The following is a 27184-nucleotide window of genomic DNA, read 5'->3' as shown; positions in this document are numbered from 1 at the left end:
GCAGAAGCAGGTCCACGGTGGCCACTGGTGACCTCTGAGCCGAAGCTCCTCATTTTCCTCCAGCAGGAAGGGCCCAGGCCAGGCACCGCGGCCACTCACCGGGTCTTTATTCTCCTGGTCTGTCCGGGTCTCCCTGATGTCCCCGTTGTAGGTGGACGTCCGCTGGTCCTCCGTGGCGCTCCGCTGCTGCCACAGGATGGCCTCTCCCTCGTACTCCTTCCTGTACAGGTTGGTCCTGTCCGACAGGCTGGCTCGACGCACCACCTTCCTGAGGGGACAGAGGGGGTGCTGGGAGGCGGTGCCCGGGCACCGCGGGCAACACCAGGCACTGGCTGGCCCTGCCAGTGACTCACCCGCGGCTGCCCGCGCTGGACGTCCGCCGGCTCAGAGACGACTTGTGCCTCAGCTGGGACTTCATGATCACGTCATGCTTGTGTTTGAGCTCCAGCAGCAGGACCTTGAACTCCTCTTCCTCACACAGGTCTAAAGGGACAGGGGAGTTCCTGAGCTCCTCTGCCAAAGAAGGGGGAGCAGGGCCGGAGCCCGTGGCCCAAAGGGTCCCCCACACGGGCAGGGCTGCCAGCCAAACCACTGAAAAGTCCCCGCATCTACTTGGGGGCACGAGAGGAGAAAACAAGGTCAACCTTATTTCCTGGGGCACATCTCACTCCTGAGAGGGGAATCAGAAGGGAAGCCCAGGGGGCAGCGCCGACCCCCAGATGCCTGGGTGCCAGCTGTAACTCAAGGATTCATGGGCCTCTGAGAGATTCCCAGGGGGACGGCAACACTTCACTAGCACAAAAAAGACCAAGAGAAGGAAGCGGTACCCTAGACAATCTGTGTCCCTACCCAATCACCCCATCTAATTGATCAAGCTACTCATCATCAATAGGTTTATTCTCTCCTATCCTCCTGTTAACCACCATCCATCTCCCATCCATCCGACTGCCCATCCACTTCCCTACAGTAACCAGCCATTCATCCGTTTGCCTACACTCGTCATTTCACTCACTCTTCCATCTATCAATCTACTCACCAGTCCACCCTCTATGCAAACAGGATTCATCCACGTATCCCTCAACCCATCCAAATAAAAAAATGGATGAGAGCCTCGATGTACACAGGTTTGCTGGACTTACCTATTGGCATCTCATCCATGGATGTTCTAGCACTGAGACTGGCCCCGTGGGACACTAGCAGCTCCGCCATTTGCATCTGAAACACAGGAAACAGCCCAGGCCCCCCTACTTAGAGCTCAGGCAGCCCGTGAGGTGGTGAGCACACCCATACATACCCTCTTAAGAGGTGGTCTTAAGGAACAATGTGATCTCACTGGGGAAATGAAAATGACAATGACATGTCAATCTCACACCAATGAGAGGAGCTTATAAAAAAAAGGCCTGGAAGCACCCATATGGGTGGAGAGCTGGTGAAAAAAGAACCCTGCTTCACTGTTTGTGGGGATGCACCGCCAGGAGTAATTCCTGAGTGCAGAGCCAGGAGTGACCCCTGTACATTGCCAGGTGTGACCCAAAAAGCAAAAAAAAAAAAAAAAAACCCTTAAATGTTAACACTATTATGACCATGTTACCTAAACTACAATAAATGAAATGAACAGAGTGTGTATGATCTTGGCTTTTTTTTGGGGGGGGGGTTACACCTGGCGATGCGCAGGGGTTACTCCTGGCTCTGCACTCAGGAATTACTCCTGGCGGTGCTCAGGGGACTATATGGGATGCTGGGAATCGAACCCGAGTCGGCTGCGTGCAAGGCAAACGCCCTACCCGCTGTGCTATCGCTCCAGCCCCAGAATGTGTATGATCTTAAGAAGAGACGGGCGATGTAGATTCCTAGGAAAAGGCTCAGCTTCCGGGAGCCAGGAATATCAGCACACACCACAGGCGCAACTCCCCTGGCACGCCTAGGTGATGCCCGGGGCAGGAGAGATCAGCTCAGGAACGCCAGGGCCGCCAGGGATCTCGGCAGGCACTGGAAGCTACAGTCAGCTGGTTGGGTTTTTGGATTTTGCTTTTGTTTTTTGAGAGAGTGGTTCGGGCCCCACTGTGGCGGTGCTCAGGAGGGTCGCGTGCAAGGCAAGTAGCTTAACCCTTGTGCTCTCTCTTCCACCCCTGCGATCAGCTATGAATAAAGCAGAAACCAACGGAGAAACGATTCAACCCAGAAACACGGGGAAGTTTCTCATGTGGCCAGTGGGATAAGCTTCTTGCTAGGACGCCGCTGCCCCCAACATTTCTGGGGCCCTGCCTCTCTCACGCGCTGGCCAGAATCAATTCCTAAGTAGGTCTCGCATTCTTGCAGCCCACTGGACAGCAGGCTGACCCTGAGCCGGCCTCCCTCACGGCCCCAGGAGGGTCTACCTGTCCCCAGAAGGCGGCCGCGTGCAGGGGCTCCCAGCCATCCCAGTCCTTCACGTCCACGCGCACCCCGTGGTCCAGGAGGAGCTCGGCTGCCCGCAGGTATCCGTTGGCCCCGGCGATGTGTAGCTGCAGGAGAGGACAGAGGTGAGCGGCCCCTCCAGGGTGGGCTGCACGTCTCATCGGCCGCTTCCCTGAACCCTGTCCCAGCTCACGCCAGGGGCCCGAGGCTAGCAGGGAACAGGGTAGAAATGCCCGCTCCATCGCGCACCAGAGGATGAGAAAGCCGGCAACGGGGGCTCAAAGGCAGGGCAGAGCGGGGAGCTCTCTCCCCACTGGGCTGGCTCCAAAAGGCCCCAAGATGCGGGCAGCAGCTGGCACCAACGGCACCCATGTGCCAGGCCCTGTGGAAAGAGTCTCAGAGGTCCAAAGATGCCCAAGGGGGTGACTCAGAAGCACACCTACAAATTCCTCGACACGCCTTCCTCCAAAAGGTGAAGTTATTTGCTCTTCCCTTGAATGTGGGCAAGGGACTCTCCTCTAACTGGCAGGAACCTGAAGAGTGCAGTTTCCAAGGGGCAGCTATCAAAGGCACAACAGCTCTGCTCTAAGGTACTGGGGTCAATGGATCCCAGAAGGGGCATCCACGTGCAATGAAGACCCTCCGAGGGAGAGGCCTGAGGGGGGTGAGGCGCGGGGCTGCCAGTCAGACAGGACAGTGGGGTCTCGGCTGGGAATGAAAAGGACTGACTGGTATATGGAGCATGGCGAACACAGTGTTACTCCCTAGCATCTCAGGAGTACTTAGCACCTCTGTTCTGGGCACCTCCAGGCAGAGCCTTACTGAGTCCTCCCATCAGCCCCCTGAGGGTGAACGCAGTACCCCCACCCCCTTGGGGAGACCCGACCCTGAGTAGCCATGAAGCCCCTGTAGATGTGCCACCCTGAGGAGCCCCCCCTCCCCCCCGGAGTCGGCAGGCACACGAAGGCCTTCGGTCTCCTGACTCGTCTCCATCCCGGAGTAGGGGTCAAGCAGGTGATCTGGGAGCAGGGTCCCAGTCAACAGACAAGGGGCTCAGGACAAGAGGGAGGGTTGACTTGGCAGATCTGAGAGAGATCTATTCTCTCTCTTGTTTAGTAAGGTCAGTGAGGTTGAGAAGGTGAGTCACGGCCGGATAGATGGGGGCAGGGGTGTGGATGAATGGATGGATGGAGAGGTAGACGGGTGGGTGGGCGAAGAGGGAGAGGCCGGATAGACCAACAGAAGGATGGAATAGTGGATGGATGGATGGGTGGGTGGGTGGTTGGTGAGTGGATGGGTGTATGGCTGGACCATTAGATGGATAGAAGGGTGAGTAGACAGGTAAATGGATGGACGAAAGGAAGGATGGAGAGATGGATGGGTAGATAGACGGATGGATGGATGGCTAGATGGAGAGATGGAGTGATGAGTGGATGAATGATGATGACTTATACTTTATGGACCCCGAGGAGAGGCACTGGCAGGAATATCTGGGAGAGACGATTAGCCGTGGCTGAGGAGACACTGAGACAGGGGATGAACGGAGCAAAGGCAGAGGACAAGGGTGTGTGGGTAAGTGGGACCCGGATCCTGAAGGCGGAGATGCCATTGGGGGAGGGGAGCTAATGAGCTCAGGACAGACACCCAGAGCTTGAGGTAAGTGAGGAATTTGGAGGCGGGACAGGCGTCCAGCAGAGCCCCCAACGCCTGGCCCCCCAACATCCAGCTGTAGGTGAGCGAGGCTGAGACTGCGTTTGCTCTGTTCCAGGCCCCGCCCCCCCTCCGGGCGCACGTGGGGCCCAAAGGGGCACCAAGGTCACAGATCAGCCCCCAAATCTAAAGCCTTGGCCTCCAGATCAACTTGGATCCACTTGGTACCGACTAGTCTGGGTTTGGTACCGACAGCCCGGTCCGAAGCGGCCCAACGGGGGCTCCTCACCAGCGTGGCGCCCTGGCCATCGATCCAGTCCAGGTCCTGGCCCGCCGCAATCATGCAGTGTATGTCGGAGACCATCTGCTGCTCCGGAGCCGCCCGCATCTCGTTGATTTTGTCCTGGGTGATGCCTGCAGTGGAGGGGTGGGGAGGGGACTCAGCGCCCGCGGGGCGAGTCCCCCGAGGGAGAGGGGAGAGCCGACGGTGGCAGAGGCCAGGGCTCCCAGGCTCCCAGGGTCCACCAGGCATGTGGCACGTCCGGTCCACAGGTGACTGCCTCCCAGGCTGCTGGACACCAGACATGGGCCTGCAGAGCCTGGCCCGGCCCGGTGTCCCCCAGAGGCTCTGCATAGTACAGGCACTGTTCCCTGCGCCCCTCCCCTGCCGCCGACACCTGCTCAAGCGCCGCCAGTGATGAGCTTCATCTCCTCCTTGAGGGCCGCCTGGATTGCCCTCCCGGCCACCATATCTGACTCCACATGTTTCCACACTGAAATGACTGGATTACTTCAGTGGACAGACAGTGGGCAGACTGTCCACTCTGTCCGTGGACAGACTGAGGCAAATGGAGACTTGGGTATACTGAGGTACAAGGACCCAGACAGACACCCCACAGTCTGAGTCTCTGGGTAATAAGTTCAAGTGTTAGGGAGGAGCAAGAGAGTTGGGGAGGCTGAGTGCTTGCTTCCCAGGTAGGAGGCCCAGCTCGAGCCCAGCACGGCCCGGTCCCCTGAGCACCAACAGGAGCACCCCTGGGCACAGAGCCAGGAGAGCACCACTGGGTATGACCCAAGGGCAAGACCAAAAAGTTTGACTATGAAGACTGGAGTTGCTTGCATTCATTTGTGGAATATAAAACAACAACAACAGCAGCAACAACAATATGAGACTAACACCCAAGGACTGTAGAGGGAAGGGCCTGGAAAATTGCTCCATGATTGGAAGCCTGACTCATGAGCTGGGGGAGAAAGCAGCTGGGATAGAGAAGGGATCACTAAGTCAATGATGGTTGGAGGGGTCGCTCGGGATAGGAGATGTGTGCTGAAAACAGACCAAGGAGCTGGAGCAATAGCACAGCGGGGAGGGCATTTGCCTTGCACGCGGCCGACCCAGGTTCAATTCCCAGCATCCCATATGGTCCCCTGAGCGCCGCCAGGGGTGATTCCTGAGTGCAGAGCCAGGAGTAATACCTGTGCATCGCCAGGTGTGACCCAAAAGGAAAAAAAAAATAGACTAAGGACCAAACATGATGGCCGGTGGCCTCTTAGTATCTGTATTGCAAACCATAATGCCCAAAATTAGAGATAAAGAGGGGAAATTGTCTGCCATTGAGGCGGGGGGGGGGGTGAATGGGGGGGGTACTGGGGACATTGGTGGTGAAGAACGTGCACTGGTGGAGGGATGGGTGTTCCATTATTGTATGACTGAAAGTCAAACATGAAAGCTTTGTAACTATATCTCATGGTGATTCAATAAAAACAAAAAAAAAGGAAAAATAAGACTGGAATTTCTGACTTAATAGTGAGATATAACTATTTTCATAAATTTTCTTTTATGGAAGTATCTTTTTTTTAAATAATTCCATTAGCCATTCAGTGGTAACAAGCAATACAAAATTAATTATTTTGGGCCTGTTATGGGGGCAGGCTTGAGAGGTAGTTGGGAAAATGGGAACAATTGTCAGGGAAAGTGACAGTGGTAGGGGGACTGGGGCTGGAATATTTGTGTTTTTTTTTTTCTTTTTGTGTCACACCCGGCGATGCTCAGGGGTTACTCCAGGCTCTGCACGGAATGACTCCTGGTGGTACTTGGGGGACCATATGGGATGCTGGGAATTGAACCCGGGTCGGCCGTGTACAAGGCAAACACCCTACCCACTGTGGTATCACTCCAGTCCCTGGGGCTGGAATATTGAAAGCCTGTAACAATGCATCATGAACAACTTTGTAAACCACGGTGTTTAAATAAAGTGGGAGGAAGAAAGATTGGAGTTGTAATTCAATAGTAGAGTTTTTGCAGTATGTGTGAGGCCTTGGACTCACTATCCAGCACTGAGGGGGAAATATACATATATATATATATATATATATATATATACAAAATGAAGTATATGGCATGTTCTCTCAAAAATAAAGAGCTGAAGTGTTACTGGAAGCTCTTATAGGATCCAGGAGGAGAATGTTATATCCTATAGCGGCATAATTTAATGGACAAAGGTCCATTAGATCAAACTCTTTTGGAGCAAATGGGGGGAAGCTCTCTAAACATGAAAGGAGAGAGAAACGTCAAGTTCATTTTCACTAACCTTGAACTGAAATATAGCACTGCCTCCCATTAGAACATTGGCAAAGCCCAGAGCAGAGTGAGAAATGCTTGGTCCTGCCACCAGGAGAACCTGGAGGTGCTCTCCTATCTGTTACCTTATCATTCATGAATAAAGTCTACTTAACACATTAAAAAGCAGAGGCTGGAGCGATAGCACAGCTGGTAGGGCGTTTGCCTTGCACGCGGCCGACCCGGGTTCAATTCCCAGCATCCCATATGGTCCACTGAGCACCGCCAGGAGTAATTCCTGCATGCACAGCCAGGAGTAACCCCTGTGCATCGCCGGGTGTGACCCAAAAAGCAAAAAAAAAAAAAAAAAGGAGCTGGTGGGGGCCCGGAGTGATCGTACAATGGGTAGGTCACTTGCCTTGCACACAGTGACCTTGGGTTTGATCCCCTGCATCCCGTATGGTTCCCTGAGCACATCAGGAGTAATTCCTGAGCACAGAGTCAGGAGTAACCCCTGAGCATCACCAGGTATAGCACAAAACAAAGCAAAACAAAATTTAAAAGTAGCTGGTGAGTCAGGGAGCTGGCACAGGGGTCAAGGCGCAGGCAAGGGCTGCCTCTGGTTCTGTCCCCAGGAGCATGAGGTATCTTGAGCACTACTGGGGCCTGCTGGGTGTGACCCCAATGGTCCCCAGCACTGGAGGCGCAAGAGTACTTCATCCTCAGGGCCCCAAACGGAACTACCGGCTTGGTTGGCCAAGAATTGCTGGGAACGGCCCCGAGTCCCCTTCAGCATTGCTTGGGAGCCCCCCAAAATAAAGGTCTTTTTTCTTATTTTTTCTGGTGGGGGGTGGACTGTATTAGGCAGTGCTCAGGGCTTACCCTGGCCTCTGCACTCAGGGATCATTCCTGGTGGACTCAGGGGACCATGTGGAATGCTGGGGACCATTGCTTTTTGAGGAGGCACTTCAGCAAGTGCCTTACCTGCTGCACTATCTCTCTTTCCAGTTCCCAAAATAAAAAATTAAATATATAAAATACTGAGAGGACAAAACAATGGTACCAGGGTTAATCCCTTCCATGTGATAACCCTGGTTTGGTCCCCGGCAACACACAGCCCTGAGTACTGCAGATGTTGCCCCCAATTCCTGGGTGTGGTCCCGGAGCACCCCTCCCCCCGCGAAACCACAAGGTCCAAGCAGCACTGCACCCGGGAACACAGCTCACAGAGCTGAGCACCTACCTGGGATACGCAGGGCACCAGTTTGATCCCTGAAGCCATATGGCCCCACACACCACCCAGGTGAGGCCTGGTGCCTCCCAGCCTTACCCAGAACCCTTCAGGTCCAGCACTACCGGCAGAGAATCATCAGGAGGGGTTGGGCTCCCTAGCACAGTGAGTATCCCACCCTCCACACATACACACACAGTGACACATACATACAGACATGTACACATATGCACACACACATGCATACACATACACACATGCACACACACACATGGACACACACATGGACACACATACATACTGCATGCACACACATACACACTGACACACACATATACACATGCACACACATACACACGCACACACATACACATACTGGCACATACAGACATACACACATACACACACTGACACATGCACACATGCACATGCATACACACACATACACACACATGCACACACTCGCACACACGCACACACAAACACACACTGACACATGCACACATGCACACGAATACACACTCACACACACATACACACAGACATAGACATACACACATACGCACACACATACATACTCGCACACAAGCACACATATACACACATATAAACGTACACAGATATACACACGCACACATATACACACACGCACACAAACACACACGCACACACACATAGACACATGTACAAACACATATATGCACACACATACATACACATGCACACACACGCACACACACATATACAGACACACATATACACATGCACACAAAATAAAACTATTTTGGGAACTATTTTACTCTCGCTGTTTCATTTACAATCCTTGCTTTTCTGGGAGTGGGGAGGGTCACTCCCTGCGCTGCCCGGGGCTTACTCCAGACTCTGTGCTCAGGGATCACTCCTGGCAGGGCTCAGGAAACCACATGTAGCACCAGGGACTGGCCCCAGGTCAGCTGCGTGCAAGGCAAGCGCCCTGCCCGCTGTTCTCTCTCCAGCGACCCCAGGCTTTGATCACTGCAGGTAAGTAACTCCATGAGCCGGACCAGCCTGGCACAGGAACTCAGAAGCCGTGTGGAAGGCGGGTAGGCAAACTGGGTGCCAGGACGGGAGGCCGACTCGGTGGACCCTGTGGCCCCGCAGGACGGGAGGCTGCGCTGGGGAGGGGGTCGGGCTTAGACCATTGTTCTCTGAGGAGGTACTTCAGAATTCTGGCGGAGGGGCCGGCAGGGCAGGGGCAGGGGTGCGGGCAGGGCCCCCTGATTGCTACATTTGTTTCCTCTCTGAGGCGCGCTTGTGAGCCGAGAACAGCCCCCGCTTGTTTATCTGGGCCCTGGCGCCGTGCCTGGCGCGGAGCAGGCACTGGCGCATGCTCTTGACTTTTGTATTATTTGCCCCAGCGGGCCTGTGTCTTTCGCGTGCGTGTTTACCGAGATAGACCGTCGCAGCTGGCGGGGAGGGGTCGGGCCAGCTGAGGCCGCCGCGAGCGTGGGCGAGAACAATGCCTTCCTTCTGCGCTGCCCAAGCCGCCTCGCGTCCGTCACCCGGACCCCCGCGTGCAGACACGCGTACAAGCTTGGCCCTGGGGGCCACACCCGCCCCGCTCAGGGGCTAGTCCGAGCTCGGTGCCCCCCCCACCCCCGGAGGTGCGTAGGAAACCTTAGGAGGTGCGGGGGATTGAAACAGGGTCAGCAGGTGGCAAGGTGCGGGCTTAACCCCTCTACTACCCCTCAGCCGTAACATCACCCACGGGCCCAGCCCCTGCTGAGTGCTGAGCGCACGGCAGACAGGCACCCAGCGCGCCACCGGCTTCACCGCTGCTCCCCGCTTCCTGCGTGCCGCCCGCCTTACCCTGGTAGGCCATGCACGTCTCAATGACATCCAGGGTGGGCTCGTCCTCGCACAGGTCATAGGGCATGTTCCCATCCGAGTTCACGGCCAGCAGGTCGGCGCCGCTGCAGAGAGAGGCTGGTGTGAGGCCAGGCGGAGGCAGAGGGGTTCCGCTGTGCACCCCCACCTAAGGCAGTGGCTGGGGGGGTAGCAGGAGAGGAGCAGCCTCTGCAGACCCCAGGCAGGTAGGCAGGGGGGTTACATGCGCTGAACGACATCCGCCTGACCTATGCCCCCTGCACACAGCATTTTACTTAATCCCCATCACAGTCCCCTGGGCAGGGGGTGGGAGGGGACCACCTGGGGGGTGGAAATAAAAGTCACAGAGCCGGCACCGGGGAAGGTCAAGGCTCAACCCAGAGGGCTGGCGTGATAGCACAGCGGTAGGGCATTTGCCTTGCACAGGGCTGACCCAGGTTCGAATCGCAGCATCCCATATGGTCCCCTGAACACTACTGGGAGTCATTCCTGAGTGCATGAGCCAGGAGTAACCCCTGAGCACCGAAGGGTGTGACTCAAAAAGAAAAAGAAAAAGAAAAAGAAAAGACTCAAGCCAGGAGGCCGGAGCAATACTACAGCAGGTAGGGCTTGCACACGACTGACCTGGTTCAATCTCAGACATCCCAGAGGGTCCCCGGGCCCCGCCAGGAGTGATCCCTGAGCAAAGAGCCCAGGGAGTAAGCCCCGAGCACTGCTGGTGTGGCCCAATAACAGAAAAAATGAAACAGAAAGACTCCAGCCCGGGTCTGCCCTGAGCCAGCCCTGTGCTCCGGTTCAGTCTCTGCGGGTGGCTAGGAGCACCCTTGTCTGAGCACCCTTGTCTGCCCTCCACTTCCTGTCTGAGTCCCGGCCTGAAAGGCTGAAGGCCTGAGCAGGGCAGACTGCGGAAGCCCCCCGGCAGACTCGGTCCTTTGAGTCATCGGCCCCCACACCGGCAGCAGAATCACCCGAGAACCCTTGAACAAAAATGTAGCTTCCAATCTTCGACTCCAGACCTCCCATCAGTCTCCGGGGCCAGGGCCGGGGCCAGGGGTGATGACTTCTAGGTAACCCCATGAGCCCCATGAGCCAACCCAGATCAGCCAGGGCACCTGCTGCACCGGGCTGGCAGCGTGTCCCCGTCCTCTCCATGCCATCACAGACCGGGCTGCAGCCATCTGCTGCCTCTAGTCGACAGGGCCGCCCTTAGGTTGTCACCAGAGGGGCAGGCATGCGCCACCCGGCAACCCGTGGGCCTGACAGTCCTCCACTGCCAGCTCCTCTGTGTCCTTAGGGAAGAGAACCCACCTCTCAGGCCAGGCCAGCCGGACCACCACCTTCTTCTCTTCCATCCTACCTCCTGCGCCGCCAAAGGTCCCTGTGCTTGGCCCTTCTGCCTGAGTCCCTGCACTAAGATGCAGCCCGTGGCCCCCGGGAGCCTGGACCACTGGCTTATCTCAGCGCCTCTCCTGCCTGATTTCTGGAGGCGTTTGCAACTGAGTGGCAAGTGCCTGGCCTAGGTCAAGTGCATGAGAAAGACAAGGACAGAGTCCCAGATGGGAGATGAAAGAGCAGGGTGAGGGGAGAGGAGGAGAGAGGCCGGAGCCGAGAGGGACCCGGAAGCGCCCTGGAGTGGAAAGAGCGACCGGAAGAAAAAGAGAGAGAAGAAAGGGGAGTTGGAGAAACCAAGGTGGTGCGGGGGGAGGGGCTTCTGGGGGCACAAGGGCACGTACTACTGAACGAGGATCTTCACCAGGTTGATGTGCCCGCAGGTGGCGGCGGCGTGCAGGGGTGTCCACAGCTCATTGTCCTTGGCATTCACATTGGCACCGTGGGAAAGGAGCAGCTTGACGATCTCTTCAAAGTTGTCGATGCAGCACTGTCAGGGAGACGCATGCGGGGTCAGCTGGGGAGGGGAGCAGGGGCCCTGGGGCAGGGGAGCCAGATGGATGGGTGGGTTGGAATCCAGCCCCCTGACCTCCATGCTGTGTGGTCCTGGATAAGTCCCCCAACCTCTCTGAGCCTGTTTCCCGTGAGTCAGTTCATGCTACATAGAGAACAATGAGACTCAGACCAGAAGACGCGGCAGGGAGGCGCAGGGGCGGGGGAGCCAGTGTAGGGGACCCACTGGGTGCAGCCTCTTCAGTGCAGCAGGGGGGGGCACGGAGCGAGCGACACTCAGAGGAGCAGCACAATCAGACCTGCTGTAAAATTTGAGGGTGGGGGGTGGGTAAATGGTGGGGCGATAGTACAGACCACTGGCCTTGCATGCAGCCTGCAAGGTTCCACCCCTGGCACCCCAGATGGTTCCACCCCTGGCACCCCAGATGGTCCCGGGAGCCCTGCCACGACTGACCTCTGGGCACAGCGGCAGGAGTAAGGACTTAGCACAGTTGGGTGTAACCCCAAAACAACAAAAGATTAAAAACTGGGGGAGGGGTGGAGAGCTAGTACAGTGGGTGAGGTGTTTGCTATGCGTGCTGCAGCCCCTCACCAGGGTAAGTCTGTGTGCACGCCAGGGCTGCCCTGCCCACCCCCTCAAAGTCCATCTACCAGGACACAGCATCTCCATCCATCCATCCATCCATCCATCCATCCATCCATCCATCTATCCATCCATCCATCCATTCATCCATCCATCCATTCATCCATCCATGCATCCATCCATGCATCCATGCATCATCCATCCATCCATCCATCTATCCATTCATCCATCCATCCATTCATCCATCCATCCATTCATCCATCCATGCATCCATACATGCATCCATGCATCATCCATCCATCCATCCATTCATCCATTCATCCATCCATCCATTCATCCATCCATCCATCCATCCATCCATGCATCCATCCATCCATTCATCCATCCATGCATCCATCCATTCATCCATCCATCCATCTATCCAACCGTTCACCGTCCACTTTTCAGAAATCCCTCCCTGGCTACAACAGGGAACCGGTGGCAAATGTGACTCTACTCAGTGGAAATCGACGTTGAAAACGCACGTCTGAAGATGATGGGGTGACCGTCAGCCAGGAGAAGTGAGTGGCTGCCTGCAGGCGGAAGGCAGGGGATGCCTCAAAGGTGGGGGGTCCATGGCCCCAGGGTGGGAGTGGGGTCAGGGATGGGACCCCTCCCTCCAACTTCCACTCCCATCGCCAGCAGATTGGGGGCTCAGAGCCAAGAGGACATGAAGGAAGGGAGCAGCCACTGCACAGAAGGTGCCAGAGACACGGTTCTCCTCCGTGCCCGCAGGTCTGGGAAGGCGCGTCTGAGCCGCATCATCTCGGAAGCGATGGCACTAGGGGGCAGAAAGCTGGGGCGCTGCTTCAGGTCAGGGACCCTGCAGTGGCAGGGCGCGGCCGACAGAGGGTGCCAAAGGCACCGCGGCGTCGGGGGGGGGGGGTGGGGGGGCGGGTTGCGTGTCCTTGGGACCTGGATCTGCAGCCGGGCCTCTGGGGTCCAGAGTTCCCTTCCAGGCGGCAGGAAACAGGAGGAGGTTGAGAGGAGGGTTATGGTAAAGGGGGATGGGGCGGGGTGAAGGGGGGATGGTGCATCCAGAAGTGCAGGAAGGGAGCAGATGCTAGGGCTGAGCAGGGCGGGGTGGGGGTGGGGAGTGGGTGTGGGGTGGGGGTGCAGGGCTGCACGCGGTGGGTGTCCTGAGTGCACTGGCCTTGGTCCCCACACGTGGCACAGAGGAAACCACTGTCCTGTCCTGCCCCCCCCCACCCCCGCCGTCTCACTAACTGCCCTTCCCCTGCTGCTTTGCATTTACCCAGCATGCAGTGGTGTCCACTGAGCCGCCCACATGCCTTCAGGGGAGGGTGCTCTCTGCAGAGGGCTCCCAGGCTGTGTCCAGCTATTAGTAACCCCCATCAGCCTGGAGCATACAGGTACCACCTGCCCCAGGCAGCCGCTGATGCTCTCTGTGGAGTTGGCGGGGGAGGGGCACGCTAACTCCTCAGATGTTTCCAAGGTGCTGTGGACACCAGACTGCTCAGTGCAAATACACGGAACAGCCTTTCATCATGGGACGCTGGCCTTGAGACAGGACTGTCCCTGAGCCTCAGTTTCCCCAGCTGGCTGGGGCCAACAGGGTGTCAGAGGGGTGCCCAGGATCAGGTGACACTTCAATGAGGCTCTGCAGTCGTGGGCCCTTGAGCCACACCCTCTCTGGGGGCTCTGGGAGGGCTCGAAGTGAGCATCTAGCAGCCCTCACTGCCCGGCCAGGCGGACCCTTCCTCTTTTATTGAAGACAGTGAGGCGCAGAGAGCTTACGTAACCCCTCCAAGGTCACCAAGCTAGAGTGCACTCATGGCTGTCTGAAGGAGCCAGCAGCTGCAAGGACATGCAGGGAGACCCGGGGCTGGGAGCAGATGGTGGGGACTCGCTCCTGGGGTCAGTCTTGGTCCATCCCTTTCCGCCCTCTTAGAGAGGAGGGCAGGCTCTGGCCAGCCAGGCCTCTGACAGCCAACCCTCACACCAGCCATGCTGCAGTCAAGTCCACCTACCAGGACAGTGTCTCTGTTCATTCATTCATTCATTCATACATTCATTCATTCATCCATTTATCCCTCCGTTAGTCCTTCCATCCATCAAACTATCCATCCATCTGCCCTTCACCCACCCATTCATCCATCTACCAATTCACCCATCCATCATGCAGTAATCCACCTGCCCAGCTATCCATCCATCCATCCATCCATCCATCCATCCATCCATCCATCCATCCATCCATCCACCCATTTATCCATCCATCCATCCACCCATCCATCTATCGATCCATCCATCTATCGATCCATCCATCCATCCATCCATCCATCCATCCATCCATCCATCCATCCATCCAGTGCTTCATTCATGAAGCCAGCATGTACCTATTGAGCATTTGTGTGCCGGTGTGGTAAGGTGCCAGCATGGGGCTGGACCACGAGCAGGAGCCAGTCTCTGCCCTTGTGCAGCTCAAAGACTGCGGCGCGGGTGAAATCCACAGCATGCTGGTGCCCATGGCTAACTCAGCAGGAAGAACAGGTACAGGATGGCACAGCTCAGGCCCTCGCTCTTGGCAGGCACTAAACTGCGTTCACCAGAAATGAGGTGGAAAGAAGCTGTGTGTGTGCAAGGAACCCCCAAGTGGGGAGAGCAGAGAACCAGGCTCCATGGCCCCTACCCCTGGCATGAAGGAATGGCCCCCATGCGTGCACAGAGATCCCTGGTGGTGTCTCCACGGCTGTGCAGATGCTGACCCGGGGTGGGAGGCCGGTGAGGAGACAGTGGCAGCACCAGGGAAAGAGATGCCAGCTGCTGCCCTCCAGTGGGGTAGGGGCCCAGCAAGCTGCCCTGGGGAGGAGGTGAGCTCCGGAAGCACAAGGCTCATGGCCAGCACCCCCCCATACCACGAGTTCCCTGTTGTTGGCCTTGGTCACTGGGTGGGTGAGGCATGTGGGTGGGTGTGAACATGCTTTACTCTGCCGTGACAACGACACACCTACCAACTCACTCTGTAGGCCAGGACCTTTCCTATACACATGGGCATGTCTGAGGTGTGTGTGTGTGTGTGTGTGTGTGTGTGTGTGTATGTGTACACCAGTGTCTGACACTGTGTGTGTGTGAATTTGAGTGTATGTATGTGTGAGTGTGTGAGTGAGCCTGTATATGTGCATGAAGTTATGTGAGCAAGTGTGTATGAGCAATATGAGAGTGTGTATGTGTCTGTGTATGTGTGTGTGTGAAGATGTGTATGTGTGTATGTGTGTGTGAGGGTGTGCATGCCTGTGTATATGTGTGTGAGTGCGAGGGTGTATATGAGTGTGTGTGCCTGTGCATGTGTGTGTGAGTGAGCGTGAAGGTGTATATGTGTGGGTGGGCGTGTGTGACAGTATGTATGTGTGTATGCATGCACATGCACCAGTGTATGTGTGCGTGTACCAGTGTGTATGTATATGTGTATGTGAGGTGTGTTGTGCTGTATGCTCGGGCCCGCTGGGCTCTGTGGTTGTGTTTGTGAGAGAGTCACATGTCCTGGAGGCAGACAGCTCCCCTCCCCTCTCCCCGTCCTGCCTCCCGTGGGCTCTGGGCAGGCCAAAGCTGGGAGAGTGACACCTGTTCAAAGGGGGCGCAGGGAGCCCCCGCGCTGGCCCGGCCTTACCTGGTGCAGGGCTGTGAGTCCATCCTCGTTGCACAAGTCGGGGCTGACCTTGTTCTTCAGGAAGTAGCGCACTGCAACGGAGGAGATGGGGCTGGGAACGGGAGCGGTGCCCCTCTCCTCCACCCCAAGGCCCTTGGTGGTCCCGTCCCCCCGCACCCCCCCATGGGCACACAGGGAGCAGCCACACTCTGTCTTCCAGTGCTGGGATGGAGCCCTGGCATCACCCCTGCAGGGCAAGTGCCTGCTGCCGAGCTCCAGGCCCAGCGCAAGACCTCCCTGCATGTTACAGATGAGGACACGGGGGCACAGAACAGGCGTGTGCGGGGCGGGGCGGGAGTTCCCAAAGGCCGGCGGCGCCCCGGCGTGTTTGGGGGAGGATGAGCGGGGGGGGGGGGGGCGGGGGTGGTCGGGTGCCCCGTGCAAAGGCACTGGGCTAAGCTGGTTCCCCTGGTCACCCTGAGGGGGGTGTGCTCGCCAACTAACCGGCCCGCTGGGCAGCCTCCCCGTTGGTCATCTGCAGGGAGGGGGATCAGTGGAGGGAGCTGCATCTGCCACGTGATTTGGCCGTGAGCTGAGAGTGGGGTTGCTAGGGGCTATGAACGTGGCTGGGCCCTGCCGGGGGTGGTGGTCTGTCCCCGGGGGGCTTCTGAGCCCGGAGAGGGAGCAGAGGGGCTGTAACGTCCACAAAGGGGAGACTGAGAAGGGGTGTGGCCTGCAAGAAGCCCAGACACACCCCCGGGCCCCCATGCTGTGGGAAGGGACCCTGTGGAGCCAGTGGGGACCCCACCGCCACGTCCAGCTATGAGGACTCTGTGCACTTGGATGTGAAACATCAAAACGTCATTTCCGCAAACACTCTGGCCCTATCTCAGGCGCCTGACGGCCACGCGTGGCTGCCGTACTGGGCCGTGCAGAGATAACAGGTCTCAGGGCCTGCCGAGAGGTCTGCGGAACAGCGCTGCTTTGGGCCATTCTAAGTGGGAATGAGCCCCATCACAGGCCCCCTCCCCACCACCGCGGCACCCCACTCCTCTGGGAACGAAGGACCAGGCGCTCAGGATGGGAGATGAGCTCTGTGCCATGTGACCTCAGCCGGCAGGGCTCCTCGTAGCCAGCTCCCGGGGGTGCCTTTCCCATCCCCACGGGGAGAGACTGGCACGCCCGCTCAGCTGAGACCGACAGCTCCGCACCCTCCTCCCCAGTCCCATCTCTTGAACTCTAAACATCTCCCATGTCAGCAACAGTCACCACACTTGCCTGGCCTTTGCTTTTGCGTGCCTGCCCCCATTACCTGGAAGACAGACTCATTCAGCCAAGCACCCGACCGCATCTTCCCGTGCACGCTTCTACTCACCCAGCAAACCTCCAGAACCATCATCTACGGCCCGTTAATCCACAGTACCTACCCAGCATTATTCACTGCTCACGCGCCCAGCCATTCTCCCTCCCTCCCTTCCCTTCCCTTCCCCTTCTCTTCCTCCCTCCCTCCCCTTTCCTCCCCCTTCCCTTCCTCCCTCACAGGGAGGGAAGGGAAGAGACACAGGGAGAGGAAGGAAGATAACAGGTTTCAGTTATCTTCCTTCCTTCCTTCCTTCCTTCCTTCCTTCCTTCCTTCCTTCCTTCCTTCCTTCCTTCCTTCCTTCCATCCTTCCTTTTTCCTTCCTCCTTCCTTCCTTCCATCTTCCTTCCTTCCTTCCTTTTTCCTTCCTTCCTTCCTTCCTTCCTTCCTTCCTTCCTTCCTTCCTTCCTTCCTTCCATCTTCCTTCCTTCCATCTTCCTTCCTCCCTTCCATCTTCCTTCCTTCCTTCCTTCCTTCCTTCCTTCCATCCTTCCTTTTTCCTTCCTCCTTCCTTCCTTCCATCTTCCATCCTTCCTTCCTTCCTTCCTTCCATCTTCCTTCCTCCCTTCCATCTTCCTTCCTTCCTTTTTCCTTCCTTCCTTCCTCCCTTCCTTCCTTCCTTCCTTCCTTCCATCTTCCTTCCTTCCTTCCATCTTCCTTCCTCCATTCCATCTTCCTTCCTTCCTTCCTTCCTTCCTTCCTTCCTTCCTTCCTTCCTTCCTTCCTTCCATCTTCCTTCCTCCCTTCCATCTTCCTTCCTTCCTTTTTCCTTCCTCCTTCCTTCCATCTTCCTTCCTTCCTTTTTCCTTCCTTCCTTCCTTCCTTCCTTCCTTCCTTCCATCTTCCTTCCTTCCTTCCTTCCTTCCATCTTCCTTCCTCCCTTCCATCTTCCTTCCTTCCTTCCTTCCATCTTCCTTCCTTCCTTCCTTCCTTCCTTCCCTCCTTCCTTCCTTCCTCCATCTCTTCCTTCCTCCCTTCCTCCCTCCCTTCCATCTTCTGTCCATCAATACCTACTTCCTCTCTTCCTTCATCCACTCTATCCATCCACCCCCACGTCTACCCATCCATCCATTTGCCCCCCCTCCAGCTAGCCACCGTCATCTCTGAGACACACACCCCCTAGCCTGGCTCTGCATCCTGTAAGTCTCAGCCCCATCTCGGCACATAATTACATAACTGTTTGGCTAATGATGCGTATCAGGGCTCTCTTCCCACTGGGCACGAAGCTCTAAGACTGCGGGACAGTGGTGTGGGACCAACTGCTCTTTCCCTAAAGCCTGGCACACAGCAAATCCTCAAACCCCTCCCAGAACTGCTACCGAATCCTGAGTCGCTTCGCTCAGTCCTGGGAGCTCTCCCGCCTCTGAGCCCAGCAGACCCTCCTCGTGGGCACACCTCGGGTGGCACTGCATGGGCGACACGGAGACTGCCCCCTGCCAGTGGGTCACATGAGGGGGTGATGGTGAAGCCACTGATGGCCCGCCCGGCCCAGCCTCTTGACGAGCTGGCAGCGGCTGGGGCATGGCCAGGAGGAGTTTCTCGAAGATGCTGCACACGCACGGCGAGGGTGGGTGGAGAACAAGGCTTCCCATCCAGGAGCTACTCCGGGGCTCGGAGAAACTAAGCACCAGCTGCCAAAAGCAGCATTTGTGTGCGGTAATTATTAGGGTGTTCTCCGGGCTGTGTGGGAGCCGAAGACAAGTAATTACTCCGAAGCCGGGCGGTTATTTTCAGCCCGCGAGGTGGGACAAATCAGCCCCATCCCCCGGGAGCCCTTAAGACTCCTGAGCCGGGACCCTCGGCAGCCCGGCCCCCTGCTCCTGATGCCAGGCTCCCTGCTCTTCTGCGCATGCTCACTGGCACACAGCCCCTTCGCTGGCCACAGCACGTGACCAGGCACCCCTGTCTCTGGGCTCTGGCGAGACGCGTGTTTTGTCCATCGCCAGTGTCTCCTCCCAGGGCCTACTTGGATCGGGGCAGAACCACTTCCGTCCCCCCAGAATGTCACCACGATCCCCCTTCTGGGCAACGGCCGGTGAGGAAAGTGCAGACCCCAGCCTGGTGGGGCTAAGTGGAGAGCTGGGACTTGGCATCTGATGGGCCCGGCACCCTCTCGCGGGCAGGCATGGGAAAGAGCAGGGCAGGGGCCCTGCGGAGAGTGACCAGAGCATGCAGAGCCACTGACTCCAGCTTCTGGAAGCCTCCGAGATGCTGGAGCCCCAGGCCGAGCCGCCTCGTGCAGACAGAGCGGTGCTGGGCTGGACCACAGCCGGGCCGGCCGTGCTGGACAGTCAAGCTGTCCAGGGCCCTTCCGGGCGTCCGTGCAATTCCCCCCACTGCCGGCGCAGAGCTCTGCCCTGGTCCCACATCGCTCTGGGAACGAGGCTCGGCATCCCGCCGTGGCCTGGCTCGGGGCTCCCGGGTCACGCCTGGCAGGCCGGCTGTTCGCACGCACCGGGTCTTACCGGAACACGCCAGCCCGGGCCCCTTAGATGCAACCCAGGACAAAGCGGTTCCGACGGCTGTCGGGTCTGCACGTTGGCGGAAGTATTCACTCGCAGGCTCTTGGCGCAAGAGGTTAGCAGAGCTTCAAGACCTGGGGCTACGTGGCCCCACCCACAGCCGCCTCGGACCTGGGGTTTCCCTTGGGTCCACGCATGCGCGGCTTGCCTTGCGCAGAAGGGCGGGGGCAGAGCAGAGTGACCGGCTGTGCCTGCCTGCAGGGGGCCGGAAGCCGGCTTGCGGGGGGGGGGGGGGGGGGGGGGGCGCGGCTCCCAGGGGCCAACTGACTGGAGCTCAGTGAGCACAAAGCTACTGAGGGAGCCAGTCCCCGGTCCCGCTGGGTGTGCCCCCTGCTGTGGCTGTAAAATGGGGATCACCACTGTGTTTCAGCAGGACAGTGCTCGGGAGCGACTATGGTCACTTGCTTTTTACATTATTATTATTATTATTTTAAATATTAAGACACCATGATTTACATAGTACAGTCACTTCTCTCTCCTCCTGTTCTTGTTCGAGGCCAGACCTGGCTCTACGCTCAGGGATCACTTCTGGCAGGGCTTGGGGGACCCTGTGCGATGCTAGGGATGGAACCCAGGTCAGCTGCACGCAAGGCAAGCGTCTTATTTGCCGTACTACCACCCCTGCCGCCGGTCACTCCCTTCAAGAACGAAGACAGCACTTTGCCGAGCCCTGGCCTGGCCCTGGCCTGTGCCCAGCTCCGGGCTGTTCTCCTGTCATCTCTCTGGAGGGCATCAAGGGGCAGGGAGAGCTGGGATACACCTGTTGGAACACCGGAGTTAGTCCTGGCTCTGTGCTCAGGGGCCGTGTGCAGGGCTGGGGGCAGAGCCAGGCCTGGTCTCCTGCAAGGCAAGTGCCTAAACCCCTGTACTATCGCCCAGCCTTCTTTATTTGAACTGATGAGTTACTTTTGCAGGGGCTGGAGCGATAGCATAGCGGGTAGGGCATTTGCCTTGCACGCAGCCGACTTGGGTTCGATTCCTCTGTCCCTCTCAGAGAGCCCGGCAAGCTACCGAGAGTATCCCGCCTGCATGGCAGAGCCTGGCAAGCTACCCGTGGCGTATTTGATATGCCAAAAACAGTAACAAGTCTCACAATGGAGACGTTACTGGTGCCTGCTCAAGCAAATCCATGAAAAATGGGAGGACTGTGCTACAGTTACTTTACCTGCGCTGGGCTATCGACAAGTGCAAGGCAAACCCCTCCCCTGAGCCACCCCCCTTCTTGCCTGGCCAGCCCCCCTGTGCTCCCCACCTGCTGGAGGCAGAGGTTGTCTTGGGGGGGGGCGGTGCCAGGCGCCTGCTGGGCCATTGTGCAGCCAGAGCGAGGCTGTGCCCTCCCCGCCAGCCGCCAGCCGCTCTCCCACCGGCAGGACCCCAGTCCGTGGCACAGAGGGGCCCCTCCTCTCCTCACTCCCCTTCTGGCACCAGCCCCGCCGCTCCGCCCACACCTCCCCAGCAATCTGGCTGGAATCTGGGCCAAGCGGGGCCATCTGGCTGGCTCCTACTCCAGCTGCAGCGAGCGAGGCTGCACTGGCCCCGCTCGGCAGGAAGCTGGGGCGGCTGTCTTTGTGGGGAGCAGCCACCAACCCAGAGTTTGTGTTTTCTTTGACCCCTGGCCACCTGGATGCCGGTTCACAGGTGCAGTCCCTGCTGCTACTCTACTGCCCCCTGGTGGTGGAAGACCTTTGGGTCTCTACATCTGCGGGTGGGGGTGGTCACCACCACCCTGTGGTGACTGTGGTCCCTTCACGGGGCATTTGCACAGTCTTGTGGGTGGAGTGCCTGCTGGGCACACCATCTGACCCCCTCCATCGGGGTACCCGGCAATGAGGCCTCGTCTGTGTGCTGTCCCGTCCAGCCCCTTATCACCCGCTCCACCCAGCCCCAGCCTCACTCTCGGACCCCCAAGCAATGCTCTGCTCATTTCTTAAAACAAGACCGGGGGGGCCAGAGGGACAGCACAGCGAGTAGGGCATCTGCCTTGCGCGCGGACGACCCCCGTTCAATCCCCGACATCCCATACAATTCCCCCCAAGCACTTCCAGGAGTAATTCCTGAGTACAGAACCGGGAGTAATCCCTGAACATTGGTGGGTGTGACCCACCAATAAAAATTAAAATAAATAAAGTCTCAACATTAAGAACAAAACAAAGAAACAAAAGACAAGGGTCTGGAGAGACAGGCAGCTTAAGGCACGTGCTTCGCATGTGTCCCACCCAAATGCAATCTCTAAACCACATATAATCTGCTGGGCACCACCAGGAGTGGTCCCCTGAGCACAGAGCCAGGAGCCAGCCCGAGCACAGCCGGGTGTGAACAAAAGAAAGGAAAAAAAGGAAAAGAAAGATAAAACGGGGCCAGGAGGGGGCTGGGGGGGCTGGAGCTCATGGTTTGCACGCAGGAGCTGGGTTTGCTCTCCCAGACCCGTGGTCTCCCAGCACCACGAGGAGTTGATCCCAGAACTGACTTGAGCACTGTTTGGGGCTGGAACAGCGGGTACGGAGCTTGCCTTGCACATAGCTGACACAGGTTCAATCCCCAGGGCTGAATGTACACCCCCGGAGCCCCACCGGGAGTGGTCCCTGAGTGCAGAGCCAGAAGTAAGCTTTGTGCTCCCCTCAAAAAAAAAATATATATATATATATAAAGCATTGTCTACCCATCCACCAAACCACAAGCACTCCTGATTTGGTTCTAAGGATTATGAACAGACTGTTACTATCGCCCCAGTTTCCAGGTGGGAAAACTGAGGTTCCAGCTCCAACGTGACAGGTGGCTGGGCACATGAGGCCGGGGCCATGACGGAGGCCTGGGAGCCTCTGGAGGTGGGACAAGTTACTCCCTCTGTTCAAACTGTGCTCAAGCAAGGACCCCCGAGAGCAGCGCAAGGTGGGCACAGAGAGTGCAGAGAGTGAAGAGAGGACAAAAGTCCCTGCCCCAGACCCCACTGCTAGACTGTCAGGACTAGGAAGCTGAAACAGGAGGCCTGAGGGCCCACGGTCATCCCTGGGAGTCCGCTGAACCCGAGCTGCAGGGCCACCCCTGGAGGTGCCAGGGGTCTACTCCGTGCTCCTTGCTCAGTGCTCGGGGTCACTCTGACAGTGCTGGGCTCCCGATGTTCTGCCCACTGAGGCCCTTTTCAGCGCCAGCTCTGCCGGGCCCTGATTCTCAATGTCCAGTGGCCACTCCACCACTGGACTCCAGCTGCTCCTGGGAAGAGCCCACTCAACGCCCCGGAGTCCCAGGGGCCCCGCAGCCTGCTCGCCCCAGCACCTGTGCTCTGCCTCTCTCCTCTCGCCCACTGCAGGGCACTGCCAGGGCTGCAGCCGTCCTGCCCCCTCCTCCGAGAACGCCACTGGGGGGGGGCAGTGTCCTCCAAAAGCCACCCCCTTGATTCTGCTCTGCGCGAGGCTGTCCTGGTCTCCAAAGCACCGTGCTTCCCAAACCTCCCCCAGGGCAAGTCAACCCTTCCCACCCACCAGCGCTCCTCCCTCGAGCGAAAGAGCCAGAAATAGCTGCTTGCAGGGCCACCCGGTCCCCTGGTGCAGGGCTGGGGACACAGGCTGCTCTACGGGTTGCTCTGCGGAGCCTGGGGCAGCCTGTCCGGCCGTCAGACAGGCTCCTGGGCTCGGGCTCGGCTGTGGGGCTTGGTGAGGCGGGCAGGCAAGGAGGACCTGGGCTTCTCTCAAAGCCCCAAAGGCAGGCGCCACCCCGGAGAGCCTTGCTCCAGCCCCGCAGGAGGGTCAGACAGTAACCGGTGGTGCCGGGGCTGTGAGGGTCTTGCAACCAAACCCCTATGCATTGCAGGGGGGATGGAAAATGGGAGTGACTACGGAGTCGCTGTGTGCACCAGCGCCTGCCCCCTACATATAGTATGACTTGCCGCTGGACCTCGGGGACACGCTCTGACCAAGGCAGAACCTGGCGTCACGGTGCAAACACCATCACAGGTGAAGGACTACAGAGCTCTAGAGCGAACGAAGGGCAACCGCAGCCAGGCTGTTGGGAGAACTGTGGTCTAGGGGATCCGTCATGGACCAACGGGCTGCTCAGGGACGCAGGACGATGTCTCCCAGGGGAGCCAGCGCAAAGGCTCCCACAGAAGCTCCCGGGCGCGGAGAGCACGGTTATTCCCGAGCAGAAACAAATGACGTCCACCCATGGGGACAAGGCTCCTCCGCGCACACAGTGGGAAGCTCTTTGGCCCCAGGTGCTGGCGACAGCTGGGCTCGCCCCTGAAAACACCTCCCGGAGTGAGGGAAGGAAGCCAGTCACCGAGGGCCTCAGCCTGTAGGATACCACCCAGGAGATGCAGCCACAAAGAGAGAAGTGGGGTGGCCGCCAGGAGCTGGGGGAAGAGGAGCATGGCGTGTGGCATTCCTCTAGAATGTTCTGGAATGAGAGTGGGGACAGATGCACAACCTTGTCAATGTGCCAGCAGTGACAAATTACACACTGAGCATGGTGAATCTAATGATATGCAAATTATGTCTCAATTCAAAGCAATGGAGAAGGAGGAGGAGGAGGAGGAGGAGGAGGGAGAGGAAGGGCAAAGAGAAGGAGCAGAGAAGGAAGAGGAATGAGGAGAAGAGGAGGGGAAAGAGGTGGAGGAGGAGGAGGAGGAGAGAGGCAGCAGTTGCAAGCCCAGGATCCCACCAGCTGGTGTCCCCTGAGGTCAGTGCAGTGTCTGTTCCCTCCATCACCACGTCTGCAGAGCCTGGTGCCACACTCACACGCGGCATCTGTCCTCTCCATCCCCGTCACAGGACCCAGCACACGGCATCTGTCCTCTCCATCCCCGTCACAGGACCCAGCACACGGCATCTGTCCTCTCCATCCCCGTCACAGGACCCAGCACATGGCATCTGTCCTCTCCATCCCCGTCACAGGACCCAGCACACGGCATCTGTCCTCTCCATCCCGTCACAGGACCCAGCACACGGCATCTGTCCTCTCCGTCCCGTCACAGCACCCAACACTGGCACATGGCAGATGCTCCGGATTCACCTCATGAGGGAGAGCAGGAGCCCACAAGGACTGAGGCTGAGTGAGGGATTCTGGTCACTGGTCCTGTATGATCTGGGGTCTGCAGATTTACTCCCTTGGGTCTCCCCAGCCCCCACAGACCCTCAGACCGTGCAACACCCTCTCGCAGATCTCCTGGCCTTCCCAGGTGCTCCCCACCCATCCTTCTTTCTCCATCTTCATCTCCATTCACCTTGGATCTCGGTTTCCCTGTTTACTTCCTCTGCCAGGCCTCCGCAGCCCCCACAGGTCGTGCCAGGGACCGTTCTTGTCCCTTCTCTAGTTCCCCACCCCCCTATGTCTGCCAAAAAAAAAAAAAATCCAGGACCCTGATGTGCATATATGGGTGCCTGTGTCTTTAGTATCCTGTTACACCAGCTGCGGGGAGTGGGTGAGTCTAAGACTGTGAGAGGGGCCAGAGGAGGCACTCCGTGATGCCCACGCAGCAAGTGGCGCCCCGCCTCCTCCCCACCCAGCTGGGGCAGGGCCGGCCTTGCTGGGCTACTCTCTGCTTCTCCATCTGGACCACAAAGTGCAAATCCACACCTGCAAATCTTTTTATCTGGGGTATTCAGTAAGAGCTATCGAGAAGATAAATAAAAAAGGGTGAGGGGGTCTGGCTCTTCAGCCCTGTGCTCACTCTTGAGCACACACCTCGTTTGTTTGTCTTTATGTATTTTTGTTTGCCTTTTCCACTCTGAAGAAATCTGTGTTCGCTCTTGCACATGTATTTCCCCTTTCTCTCCCCTCATGTCTTTCTAAGCAAGTTTTATTCAATGAAAGCTATCTTACCTAACTAAAATTAAAAAATATTTTTTTCTTCAAAGAAAATAAAAGATTCCAGAGAATCTAACAAAATTCGTACAAGATCCATAGAGAGAAAAATCACAAAATTTTCACAGATTAGCTCAGAGAAAGAAAGAATGAAAGAAAGGAGGGAAGGAAGGAAGGAAGGAAGGAAAGGAAGGAAGGAAGGAAGGAAGGAAGGAAGGAAGGAAGGAAGGAAGGAAGGAAGGAAGGAAGGGAGGGAGGGAGGAAGGAAGGAAGGAATAAGGGGAGGGAGAGAAAAAGAAAGGAGAGAAATGGAAAGAAGGAGGAAAGAGGTAGGGAGAAAGGAAGGAAGGAAGGAAGGAAGGAAGGAAGGAAGGAAGGAAGGAAGGAAGGAAGGAAGGAAGGAAGGAAGGAAGGAAGGAAGGAAGAGGGGGGAAAGAAAGAAAGAGAAAGAAAGAAAGAAAGAAAGAAAGAAAGAAAGAAAGAAAGAAAGAAAGAAAGAAAGAAAGAAAGAAAGAAAGAAAGGAAGAAAGAAGAAAGAAAGAGAAAGAGAGAAAGGAAGAAAGAAAGAAAAAGAGAGAAAGAGAGAAAGGAAGAAAGAAAGAAAGAAAAAGAAAGAAAGAAAGAAAGAAAGAGAGAAAGAAAGAAAGAAAGAAAGAAAGAAAGAAAGAAAGAAAGAAAGAAAGAAAGAAAGAAAAGAAAGAGGGAAGGAAGCAAGAAATCAAGAAGGGAAGAAGAGATATTCCATATTCATAACTAGGCAATAAATGTCTGTTCTCCCCAGCTGGGCCTCCAGCATTCATGTAACCCAATAACAAGCACAACCAGTGACTTCATTCATATCAACAGGCTGACTCAGAGGCAAAGGATCCAGGAGAGTCAAAATCGTATTGAAGAGAACAAAGTTGGAGGGATAATGCTAAGCAGCTTCAAAACGTAGCCTAGAGCTATGTTACGAAGAGAGAGGGTAGCAGGTAAAGTAATGGTCATGCATGCAGTCAACATGGGTTTGGTGCCTGGCATAGCATGTGGTGCCAGCAGGAGTGATTTCCTGACTTTATGTTTAGTTATGACATAAAGTCAGGAATAACCTCTGAGCACTACTTAGGGTCCTCCAACATTCTCCCCCCCTCAAAAAAAAAAAACTTAAAATAAATCTACAATCCTCAAAACAGGGTGGTACCGATGAAAGAATAGATGGATCAACAGAACAGAGACCAGAAACAGACCCACAGAACTACAGCCAGCTCTCATGCTATCGGTGGGAATGCAGAATGGATGGGAGCTTGTGGTCGCTTAAAGTCCTACCATACCTACCAGCACATATAATGTGCTCCTTGGTATTTACCCAAAGGAGCTGAAAACACACACACACACACACTCACACACACACACACACTCACACTCTCTCTCTCTCTCTCTCTCTCTCACACACACACACACACACACACACACACACACACAGAGCCTGCATATGATTGCTTATAGCAGCTTTATTCACGATCGCCTAAAGGAAGCAAGCATTATGCCATTTTGTTGGTGAACGGGCAAACTGTGATACATCCAGAGAACAAAACATTATTTGGTCCAAAAAAGCAATGAGTGATCGGGTCATGAAAAAAAAAAATCGGAGCCCTTTAAATGGGTATCACCAGGAGAAAGGAGGCAGTGTGC

At 56.7% G+C, this 27184-nt stretch overlaps 1 protein-coding gene across 3 annotated transcripts in view; it reads right to left on the bottom strand.

The window, feature by feature from the left end:
• PPP1R16B (protein phosphatase 1 regulatory subunit 16B) overlaps positions 1-27184 on the bottom strand; it is a 114019-nt gene that overhangs the window by 4711 nt on the left and 82124 nt on the right. For 2 of the 3 annotated variants that reach the window (XM_004612493.2, XM_055137352.1), the window contains exons 3-10: positions 15854-15924; positions 11435-11580; positions 9684-9787; positions 4337-4461; positions 2379-2504; positions 1140-1215; positions 354-483; positions 100-268 (exon numbers count right to left, since the gene is read on the bottom strand). In XM_004612493.2, the coding sequence (XP_004612550.1) occupies positions 100-268; positions 354-483; positions 1140-1215; positions 2379-2504; positions 4337-4461; positions 9684-9787; positions 11435-11580; positions 15854-15924 (947 nt within the window). The remainder of the gene's footprint in view (positions 1-99; positions 269-353; positions 484-1139; positions 1216-2378; positions 2505-4336; positions 4462-9683; positions 9788-11434; positions 11581-15853; positions 15925-27184) is intronic. The other variant, XM_055137353.1, reaches the window with a different exon arrangement.

This window comes from Sorex araneus, chromosome 5 (assembly GCF_027595985.1).
Source record: "Sorex araneus isolate mSorAra2 chromosome 5, mSorAra2.pri, whole genome shotgun sequence".
Classification (NCBI taxonomy): domain Eukaryota; kingdom Metazoa; phylum Chordata; class Mammalia; order Eulipotyphla; family Soricidae; genus Sorex; species Sorex araneus.
This window is presented reverse-complemented; position numbering and strand designations above follow the sequence as displayed.